Consider the following 11,770-nt stretch of genomic DNA (forward strand, 5'->3'; position numbering starts at 1 on the left):
TTTTTTTTTTTTTGTAATATAAGACAGGACGCACAGAAATGTGATATGCACTGTCCTTCAGCTGTTTGCTAATGAATTTAAGTTTGAGATAGTTGGTTTATTTTTCTCAAATTATGAGCCACAATGGAGGGGTAAAAGAGTCACATGTGGCTCTGGAGCTGTATGTTGCAGACCCCTGGTATATGGAATGGACTTTAATAGGCTCAATTTCCTTATTTTCTGCATACCTACAGTCTTAACTATCATCATTGGAGTTTTATTTAACATTTACTAGAAAAAGGTAATATCTACATGCAGGAGATATACTGTATATGAGAAACAAATAGTAAAATATTGGAAAAAGACTGAAGAAATGAAACCATTAAGAAAAATAAGGTATGGAATATAATGGAAAAAAGAATTTTCAACTAATTATTTAATTTAAATAATAATACAACCATGAAAAACACGATTTTACATGTTTATTTCCCATTTTAAAAGCAACTTCATCGAGTTATAACAATACAATTGATTAGATTTGCCATTGAAGTCACTCCGTTTTCCTCAGATAATTGCTATGTCGATAAAGAACTCTCATTTTATTCAGGAAATGGCAAATTCACCACAATTAGACTTGGTGGTTTGTTTTCACACCTGCCAATGCTCCTTGCCGAGCCAATACAACGTATCGGGAAGCCCTGTAACACGCAGGCCCCTGCAAGGGGTCGAATCATTACAGACCCATGCTGTGCAGACAAACTAACCTAAAGTGCAAGAACTTCAATTTGACTGAAGTGTTTGAGAATATGCACTGACACAGCTGTGTCAGGATGAGAATGTGCATCTCGTTCCATTGTTTTGTCTGTTATAGATATTTTGTCACACTTCAGGACAATTACAAAAATTGCAACAAAAGACAAGAAAAGAAAGCAATTATGAAATTTTCTTTTAGATGATGGAAATGTTTTTGTTCTTCTATGAAGTATTTCAATTATGTGTCAATAATGCAATCACGTTTTTTGTATTTGCAAACAATCAAGCAGAATACATAGCTGTTTTTTTTGTATCATTTTCAGCAAAGCTAAATGAAAGATGAATATGGAAAGCATATCTGATCCATGTGAAGCAAATAAACTGACATGACTGATATGCAGAGTGCAGAAGCAATCAGGGAGTTCATTGTTGGTTTGTGATATAGTGAAAATAACAGGTCATAGTTACAATAACTGAGGGGGAAAATGGTGTTGGGGATGTTAGGTAATGTTCCATAGGATGATCATTCGCAATTTAATTATTAACTATCACAAGTACATTGAGTAGATCCAGGATTCTAGAAAAGCACAGACTCAAAAGTCATAAGATATCAATTAGAAAAAAAAGAAAATGGGAGTTAACAATATTTTGTCAAATTTGGCACAATTTCTAATACTTGACTGTACACCAAATACACACACCGATCCATAAAAAAACGGTCCCTCTCCAACTGTATTTTAATCTATTGTAAAATTGTTCCCAGTAGTCTGTTAGATATAATTATGCAGTTTTCAGCCAAAATATTTCTGGGCATAGCAGGAATTAATCAGAAATTCACCCCTCGGTTGTGGGTGAGACTGTTAGTTCCCTTATGTTGATATACTACCAAATGGCAGGTTTTTATCTGTTTCTGATCCATCACCATTGGAATAAAAAAAATACAGAAACACAGTTTTAGTCCTAAATTATTTTATATATGTGCTCCGTCATGACAAATGGGCTACAAGAACCAGTAAAAAAAACATTTTTTATTGGACTGGGTCTTTAATGTTCTTTTTTTAAATCTGAATTCACAGAATCTCAGACTATTATAAGCCAAAAATTAATTACATTAATTACATTTCCAAGATGTCAAAACATAGTTCAACAGTCAAGTTTTCTCAACACAGGGTTAGTTTTTACAAAGCAGAAAATGTGACAAAAGGAATAAAAATTTACATTTTTCAAAAGAGTTTTTAGAACTGGATATTGTATCTGTCCATGTACATGTGTATTTGGGAACTTTGGCTGTTATGATAGGATCTTGTGTTTGTCCGTGTTAAGCTGATTGGTGGATTTCCTCAGTGCCTGCATCACTACTCCTAAAAAGGTTTTTATGGCTCAATATTAATATTTTGTTGATGGGACTCTCTGGCTGTTACATACACACTTGAAAACAGAGACAGAACCAAATCTTTTGATAGTGAAGTTGGTGATGATCATGGACCAGGGCCCAATCCGAATTCTTCCCTTCTTTCTAGCCATTCTCCCTACCCCTCCAGTTGTAGGGGCATTTGTAGTGGGAGTGGAGTCCGAAATATTTTTGTGACCCTTGTGCTATCCTTGGCCTGATTGGTGTCCGTGGCAGACAAAAAATCCTGTCCACCTTTGTCATGGATGGGATCACACAACAATATAAGGGTGGGGGCATCTGGACCCCATAAGAGAGCACGGAGGTTAAGGGCCTACCTTCCAAGTGGAAGAATACAAAGCACTCCGTCGCGATGTGGTTCCGCGTCACGCTGTACCACTGAGGAGAAGTGCATTTCTTTATGTGGGTGCGCTCTGAAGCACAGAATTCTACTTTCTGACTTTCTTTTTTTAGCATGACTTTTTTACATAAAACTACTGTTGTAATGCATATTCGAGTGCTGGAAGCTCCGCACTAATGTAGCTGACCGGCAACTATTGGTGACGTCATTGAGTGGAAGTGATATTCAAATTTGGAGAAGGGAAGAATTTGGATTGGGCCGAACTCAATGTTCTAAACTGAGCTGGATGTGAACTGACATTAATTGCTGCCCATTTATCTTTTCTTTTAGAAGAGCCCAAATCAGTTGAAGGGACCAACACAGACCATTCAAAGCAAGAAGAAGACCACCTCTATGTTGCACCTGTAGACTCTCAGTCTGAGGAAAATGTAACTTCTGTGGCTGAAACCACCGTTCCACCACAGTTTACAGCTCCAATACTTAAGGAGACATTAGTCACAGAGGCAGGACCAGTTTCCTCACCTCCTCATCCTGAAGACTCAGTTCAAGGCATTGAGGCAAACAAAGATGTGGAGCCTCCACCATCGCCGGCAGACAGAGGTGAAACCCCTGACGACGGAAGTGATACGAGGGAAAACTTCAATAGTGTGGCCCCGGGCACCGCGGACTTCCCTGTGGACAACTCAAGTTCTCGAGAAGAAGTATTGCCAACCCAGAACAGGACGGTGGTTGTGGAAGTGCTCGACTCACTGGGAGAAGAAAGTGGTAGCGGATTTGCCTCAGAGTCTGATGAACATCCATACGAATCTACAGCCGCACCGGCCAGACAAGTCAGCACACCTTTGATGACTGCCGTGGACAAGAACAAAGAGCTGGTGGTTTTCTTTAGCTTGAGGGTCACTAACATGATGTTTTCTGACGACCTGTTCAACAAGAGCTCGCCTGAATATAAATCACTGGAGAATACCTTTCTGGAGCTGGTAGGTACACAAGCCTTTGTGCTGGACATATTTCTACTCCATGCCTCATTCTCATACTTCCTTCTGTGAGCTTCATTTATATCTGACATTATCTGTGCAATTAAACCTTACTTTTCATGGATCTTATAGTAGAGAAAAAAGTTTTGATGAAAATCCCTGAAGTGGTGCTTAAAAAATTGTGGTATAAAAGTGAGGATTCACTCTACAAAAAGGCCTTATCCTCACACTATTTTGTTCTTCAAACTTACAGCAGTTTTGACACTCACAGCAGTTTTAACCAAAAAACAATGTTTTCCAGGGAGGGTTGTAAAATACACGTGTCGCCAAGTTTTGAGTGCAACTTGTAGAAATGTTCCTCTGAGGGGAGCCACAACGTTGAAGTTGAAGACAGAAAAAGCCAGTTAAAATGTTCTGTTTCGCTTAGACACAACACCCTGGATCAAGAAAGTCACCAAACCCTGGAGCGTCCAGTAAATCTGGAAATAAGAAACCAACTACTTTAGCATCTATTCCGGTATTTTTTGTATTTTTATCTCAATAACAAATCTACTTCTCCAATGCCTCGTCGACCACCCGGCTTTTCTACTTTTCTAACTAACTTTTTCAATGCAGTACCTACGACTATGAAAGCACCCACTGTTCTAACATTTCTGAGAAGCTATGCTTTCAATATCAAACCTTTCTTTCAATCATGCCTCTTGATTTATCTGTGATTCTTACACTAACTTCTGTGTGAATTCTGCCTTAATGCTATTATTGTGTTTCTATCACACACTGGAAAAATAATAGCTTTATACGCCAATGAGTTGAATTTTAGTCATGATTTCTTTTTCTTAAACAATTAAATTCTTGTCAAATTAGTTTACACACAGTTGGATGAGATTATTATCAGTGTCAGTACTGCATTATATGGGGATATCACTGCTGGTGCACCATTGGCACTGTTGTTTTGTGTGTCAGAGCTTACGATAAGACAGGAAAACCCCAGGGGACAAAGACAAATTAGATTACAGCGAATAACACAGCAACTGTGCCAGCGCAAACCTTCAAAAGAACTCCAATCTTCCGACTAATGACAGATCAATAGTTACAAGTGCAAAAAAAAAACAATAAAAAACAGTTTATGAGAACCTACAAAATAAATTATCAATGACTGGAGAAACAAATGAGAATCTGGTATTTCGACAAATACGAAGAAACTTTTTTTTTTGCACAAATGGGTGTTGCAAAAAATGCCGCACTTTTCAGGTGCAGTATACTCAATTATCCATATAATATTGATCTGACTCATTAAAAATATTATTTTTTTTAAAAGTCTTTGCTTCCAAGTAGTTGCAAAGAGTCACAGCCCAATGAGATACTTTACACTGATAAACTTAAGGTATAAACTAAAGTTGGTTCAAACCTGAGAATATCATTATTTAATGACAACCGTAATGTAAAATTGTGTCTAATAAACCCCAAGGCATTGAAAGTTTCTGCTTCATCAACCTTTTTAACTTTTGAATGTATTTCTGGTGTCAATGGATTATGGTAATATTATAGATAAGAATCTACATTTTTTATTTAGCTCAAGATCCAAAATTTTGTCTTTTTTTTTTCTTTGGTTAGTTGAGTGGTCACATTACTTAGCTTACCAGCATGCTAGCATGCTAACATACTAGACTGTCTGGTATTTGCTATGAAAAGGAAAACAGGCATTTCCTTGTTTATATAATCTGTGGCCGGATTTACAAAGTGTTGCTCTGAGAAATTTAAGTGTGAGATTAGAGTAAGTAACTTATTTGTGTTGTAATATAACAGGAAGTATAAAACAAAACATCTATATTAGCATTCCCTTGCATTATTTAAGCTTGTATCTGTGATGCCTTAAAACTTTTGATGGAAAGATTGATAAAGAGGACTGATGTGATTTCATGGTTTTAGCATTAGCATGTTAGCTTTATGCAAATTGTGTTTTTCATAACTGGTTTGCTTGGTACAGAAAAGACTAGCTCTGGGTAGTCTGAATCATGGGACCTTTGTCTGCTTTAGTCATTGGTTTGTGACTTGAATGTAAGAAGCTTTGCGTAATTCCAGTCAGTGCCAACACATACACATTGTGCTAATAATGGTTTCAATCTTCTTAGTGGGATACCAGTCAGGTTTGTACATGCTGAAGTGACTGGGTTACCTGATGCAGACGTACCATATTTCTGTAGGACTGTTACTGCAACTGGAATAAAAATAGTCAATATTATTTCTATTTTGTTTATTTGTGTTTTATTTGTAAACATTTTTTTTTAAGTATTTTCAGAAAAGTCACATTTTAGCATTATTTCACTACTCATAGATGTATCATGTTGATCCACTGATATAGAGCTAGAAATATTCCTGATATAAATCTTAATTCATTGGTTACAGACACTCCATCTCCAAGTTTTACTGGTTGCCCAAACCACATTTTCTGCTTCCCAATGTGCTAAATGCTAATGATATTACTAGCCACCTGGCAAAATTTAAGTGATCAGATGTTTGAACCGGTGAGTATTTCAATTATTGTCTAGACTTTCAATATATATTTGGTAACCTTTTAGGAGTTGTCAGCAACTCGTCCTTTAAATGGGCTTTTTTTTTTTAAAAAAAACATGACATTCACTTCAAAATAATGAATAAGGATTTAAATGGACATAGTAAAAATTTATGTTCACATTTTATATATATATATATATATATATATATCCTGTTAGATTTTCCTTTCTTACTCCTGTACCTACTGGTTTGTGAAGCAACCATTAAAATTGCACATGGAGTTTGAAATTACCTTTTTTGTTGATCATATAAAAAGCCTAAAGTGACATAATATAGCAAGTCTGTAGTGTGGGGGGATGTTTTGCTTTATTTTGAAATGATAACCAGTAGATACATGTGTAACGTTGGGTGAAGTTATGGTTGTGTTTGTGGCATGTTGTGCATCAATGTACACAACAAATAAATAAATCACAGGAGCCGTAGGCGCAGTAGTTTTGAGGTATGTTGTTGTGAGAAAAGGCAGTTTGTAGGTGTACAAGCATGATACGTCTTTGACATTGTGCCCCGAAAGAAAATGTAGCTACACAACTGTGCTCTCTGCCTCATCTGTAGCAACTGTAAGCTAAAGAAAAGTAGGCCTCTATGAACACTAGTGATAGGTGCGGTAACCCGATCAGAGCAAAACTCCTTAAGGCTTCTTATCTCAAGCACAACACCCAGGCCTGTTATTAAAGTATCGTAATCTCTCTCTCACACCGAGGCGATTTGATGGTTGCCTCGCGTGAAAGTGAAAGTGGAGTGGTTAGAAAGAGAGTGGTGTAGATCGATGACATTGCTGCAGGTCCATTACTTCAGCTGGCTGACTTCCTCCGCATCCTGAATAACTCAGAGGCCATCCGTCTAAAGTCTTACAAGATTGGTTTCTCAGTTATCTGAGCTGCACGTCTAAGTGTGGGAGGACACAATAAATGAGAAAATGTGAACGTTAAAGTTAGCTTAAAGAATAGATTTTCGAAAAACACAAAAAAATGTCCTTTAGCGATTTAATTTTAATGGATCAACAAGTATAGGCTTAATGGAAATGGCACTCTTGCATGACATTTTTATCAACTCCAAATGTAAAAACTAAAGATTTTAGGTTGCTGCAAAACTTAAATTGCTCATTCCTTGTGAGCCAACCGTTATCTCAAACATGATCTCAACTTTTAATGCAATCAAACTGATAAAAGATGTAACCAGCATTAGTCTGTTTTACTGTGAAGTTCTTTTTTTCCGTTTTGTGTTTTCTGATGCTTTAGTGACTAGTGTAGTGTCTTCCTTATGTCGCTTCTAAATCTAACAACAATTATGTTCCGGATTTTAATTTACCGCTTGCATAAGATTATGCAAGCTTGATGCTTGGATTAACATTTAATTATAGACTATTTATATCATTTATACAGCAAAACGTGTCTCGAATAATTTAATATCTGCAAACCTTTACATTTTTTTGTACCTTACCAGATTGTTTACACTAACATACAGTGTACTTTTTGTAATTTAAATAATTTCAATCTATGAATATTTATTTTTCTCATAAAAAGAAAAGGAATTCTGCCAATTTTTTCCTTTTGCTTCATACTGGAACTCTATCGCAAATTGGTCTCGAAGACTATTAAAATAAAATGAAGCGCTTAAATAATATGCTTTTCTCTTTTTTTGTGCAGCTTCTTCCGTATTTACAGACCAATTTGACTGGATTCAAGCAGTTGGAGATTCTCAACTTCAGGAATGGGAGCGTTGTGGTAAACAGCCGGATGAAACTGGACAAGCCGGTACCTTATAATGTCACAGAAGCTGTACACTGTGTGCTCGAAGACTTCTGCAGTGCAGCATCTAAACGTCTTGACATCGAGATTGACAGTCGTTCTTTGGAGGTTGAACCTGGTGAGACTTTTTGTTGGCAACAAAAACAACACTTTTTAAAAAATATTTTCTTCATAATTTTGCCAAGGCAAACTTATAAATGGAAAATTTTCTTCAAAATTAAAAACAAAGAAGAAATGATGAAGGAAGCAATTCTGAAAAAACATCAGTATTTGCAGAGTCCCCATCCAATTTTACCCAGCATGCATCTGTTTGCAATCCTTTGGTATAGCTCAATAAAACGAAACGGTCGTTGGATGAATTCATGGCTGTAAGTGACCTCATTAAAATCATGCCTTATGTAAAGAAGACGCTTCCACTCAACATCAATCAAAATGTCCTTCAAGCCTCTTCTAAACCTACAGACACCAAGAGTCTTCATTAATATTAATAAGCTTTTCTCTACTCCTCTGCTCTGTCTTTCACCTTTGTCTTCTATGCTGGCGGTCTCTGTGTTCCGTGGCTCCAGCTGACCAAGCAGATCCCTGTAAATTCCTGGCCTGCAATGAGTTTTCCCGCTGTGTGGTGAACAGTTGGACCAACGAAGGAGAGTGTCTGTGCAATCCTGGTTACAGCACCGTTGACGGATTGCCTTGCCAGAGCACCTGTTTTTTGCAGCCTGACTACTGCATGAATGGAGGACAGTGTGAAATAATTCCAGGCCATGGAGTCACCTGCAGGTACACGCAAGTTCATGACTGGCAGAAGGTTATGCCACTATGATGACTTCTGTTTTGAAAAGTATCCCTTTGCTAATGCTATGGTCACAAATACAAATGCCACCATGTGATGGAAAGGTATTGGCAGAATCTTCAAGATTAGATAAAGCCGCCCAATTTTTTTTTAAATTAATTGGCGTGGTCATGAATGGGAGTCAGGCATTGAGGATGACGCTATTTCAAAACTGGGCGACTGCTGGGTGGCCACAGGGAGGTGGCAGCTGAATGGCCAGCTGGCAGCAGCTCTGATTGTTGGGCGATGTGTAAATGTAGCCAACCACATCAAGTGCCACTGGTCACCCAGGGTATATAAAAGAGGGCCATTCTGCAACACTGGTCATTCACAACTCATTTACAAATTTACAAATCTTTAGACAACACGGCTCCCACGAGAAGACAATGTTCTGTCATCTTCATATTCTTCTCAGCATCAACCGCACTTTGTCAATTTGCAGGTCTCAGAGTTGCTGTGATGCCATAATGAGTTTTGTGCAATATCAATCCCTCCCTGTGGCGGCCAGGATTGCCAGATTGACATTTGGTCATTGCAGAGCCCCCGGCCCATATCAACAGTCCTTATTGAGTGTCTGCACCCACCAAATGATTTCTAACAATCGGATATTGGCAGTGGGAGGGCAGCACGGGGCAGAAGGGTGGCAGTCTGTAATGGGCCAATCATCAGATAATTTAATAATAACAATAACAATTGATTGGATTTATCTGCGCTTTTCCAGGCGCTCAAAGTGCTTACATTGTATACCCATTATTCATTCACTCCTCATTCATACTTGGTGATGGTAAGCAACTGATGTAGCCAGAGCTGCCCTAGGGCAGTCTGACAGAGGCGTGGCTGCCAGTATGCTCTTCTACAGCCTCTGACCATCACCAGGACATTCATACGCATTCACACACCAATGGAGCCACACTGGAAGCAGGGAGGGTTACGTGTCTTGCCCAAGGACACAACGACAGTTGGCTGGTGGTAGTGGGGATCGAACTGCCAATCCTTCGTTCACTGGCAGACCTGCTCTACCACGTGAGTCACGGTTGCCCTTATGAACCTTGGAGACTGTCCTATCTGTCAAATATTGCGTCGCTGCCTTCCAGCCACCTGCCTGTCACTAGACTTCCACTACCCAACCCCCAAATCTGCCCAGGCGGCACATGTCAGAAAGTCCTCCAGGTATCATAAAACTATAACTTTTTCTTACAACCTCTGCGCCCACTGCATGGCGTGTAAACGTGCGATTGCCACCACGTGGCCCCTGCTGAATTTGCTGAAAAACTTGCATTTAGGTCGCCATGCAGTGGCATTTAGAGATATGTGACCGCAGTCTTAAGCACATAAGACTTTGTTTATTTCAGCAAGACAAAGTCTTTTGTTCAGCATTTCCACATTCTGGATACTTCTTACTTCTTAAGCTGAACCGCAAAAGAAAGTGTTATTAAGGGTGTTTCTGTGTTGCTTGTTTCAGATGCCCTGTTGGTAAATACTGGCACTATCATGGAGAACGCTGCACCGAGCTGGTGTCGGTGCCTCTGGATCCGTCACTCATTGTTACCTGCATGGTGGGGAGTCTTTGCCTTGTTTGTGCCGTCATTGGCGTTTTGATATTCATCAACAAGAAATGTGTGAAAACCAGGAAGGCGGTGACTTTAGTGTGAGTCAGAGCCTGTTTTTATTTCCAACTCATTTTTCAAAAGTGTTAGTTCCAAGGGTGGCACAAGTGTATTTTGTTAACTTCCTCATGTGTCCTTACATTATAGGCACACCCTTGCTCCCTATGCCTTTGAGAATACTCTGAGGGAGAACCCAGTATTTGAGAATGATGATGGCATCTTAACTCATGTGTCCACATTACCATGTCCTTCAAGCTCAGTCTCTTCTCAGTCCCAGCAGTCTGAACAAGAGCATTTTGCCTCGATTGAAAATATACACCTGAGTATTGAGGTACTCTGTGCAGTGCTGCACAAAAATCTAATGTACTACTAACCCAATTCAAAACTAAAATATTCAAACAACCAATTACTCTTTATCTTAGGACTAACACCTAATTCTTGCTCCAACTTTGCTACCTTTCTAGACATATTTTCTTCTTTTTCTAAATCACAAAGCAGCTTAACATGCACAACTGCAGAAACTGACTTGTCCATCCTCTTTTTACGTTGTTGGTAAGCTTCTTTATGCAAGTTTTAGAAAAGTGCTTGCTTTTGTCTATGTTCTCTTGTTAGACCTTTTTCTGGGTCGATAACACTAAGGGGCACATTCACACCATGCCTGAGCATTTGGTTTAGAAATCTGCTTTGGTGGGACAATTCATGGCAACTAGATGAACCAAGAAAACCATGTTGGGTCACAAAGAACAAGTGTTCTAGTTTACTCTCAAATGGGGCTGGGTTGACCAGATACATTATTTAGACAATAGGAAATAGGTATTGTTTTATATGAAGCTATATTGTTTACAACAAGGTTAGGCATTTTACTTGACTATCTTACATCAAAATGCGGCTTATGTGGCAAAAAATAGAGTAATAGAATAATTTTCACTAGTCAACCCAGAGGATTTTGTGTATAAAATCGTTGCAACTTCTATCAGAAAGATGTGATTTGGAGAAGACTGAAAGCACCAGACAACATTATTTATGAAAAATGTGGCTCCCAGAAAAAAAAAGCACCCCTTTGTAAGGAACGCCGAGACAGACAGGATGCTATTTTCAGCACATCACCTGTTGAGTGTTTTCAGTAACAAACTCCATAACAACAAACTTATTTCATCTCTTGAAAAGAATCATGCCAAAAAATACAAAGAAAAACAATTCACAACAACCAAAAAAGCAGAACTTGTGATGGCACAAGCAATGACTAAAACCTCCAGATCCCATGTCTGCGTCTGGAGACATTAACAGTGTGGATAATGCTATATGTTAAACTATTTAAATTGCAGATGCTTTCATGATCAACAAATATGTCTTGGAAAGAAACATTTTCCAAATTAAATAAATATTACATTTTTATGACCTTTGTAGAATTTCCAAATTGCATTTTTATATAAACAATTTATTAGTTGAATTTAAAAATAAAATTGCCACACTATCATGTATTTTAATATGCGGACATAAAATTAGCGATTTGGTCATTTGAATTCTGGTGTAGTGAACTAAACTGTAAAAA

General features: G+C 38.2%; 1 protein-coding gene across 1 annotated transcript in view; it reads left to right on the top strand.

Moving 5' to 3' along the window:
* impg1b (interphotoreceptor matrix proteoglycan 1b) overlaps positions 1-11,352 on the top strand; it is a 19,460-nt gene extending 8,108 nt beyond the window's left edge. Inside the window, exons 11-14 of the mRNA XM_036209997.1 lie at positions 2,814-3,463; positions 7,681-7,900; positions 8,349-8,559; positions 10,074-11,352. Coding sequence (XP_036065890.1) covers positions 2,814-3,463; positions 7,681-7,900; positions 8,349-8,559; positions 10,074-10,263 — 1,271 coding nt within the window. The 3' untranslated portion in view covers positions 10,264-11,352. The remainder of the gene's footprint in view (positions 1-2,813; positions 3,464-7,680; positions 7,901-8,348; positions 8,560-10,073) is intronic.
* Positions 11,353-11,770: the final 418 nt, after the last annotated feature.

Source organism: Oryzias melastigma, linkage group LG22 (assembly GCF_002922805.2).
Source record: "Oryzias melastigma strain HK-1 linkage group LG22, ASM292280v2, whole genome shotgun sequence".
Lineage (NCBI taxonomy): Eukaryota > Metazoa > Chordata > Actinopteri > Beloniformes > Adrianichthyidae > Oryzias > Oryzias melastigma.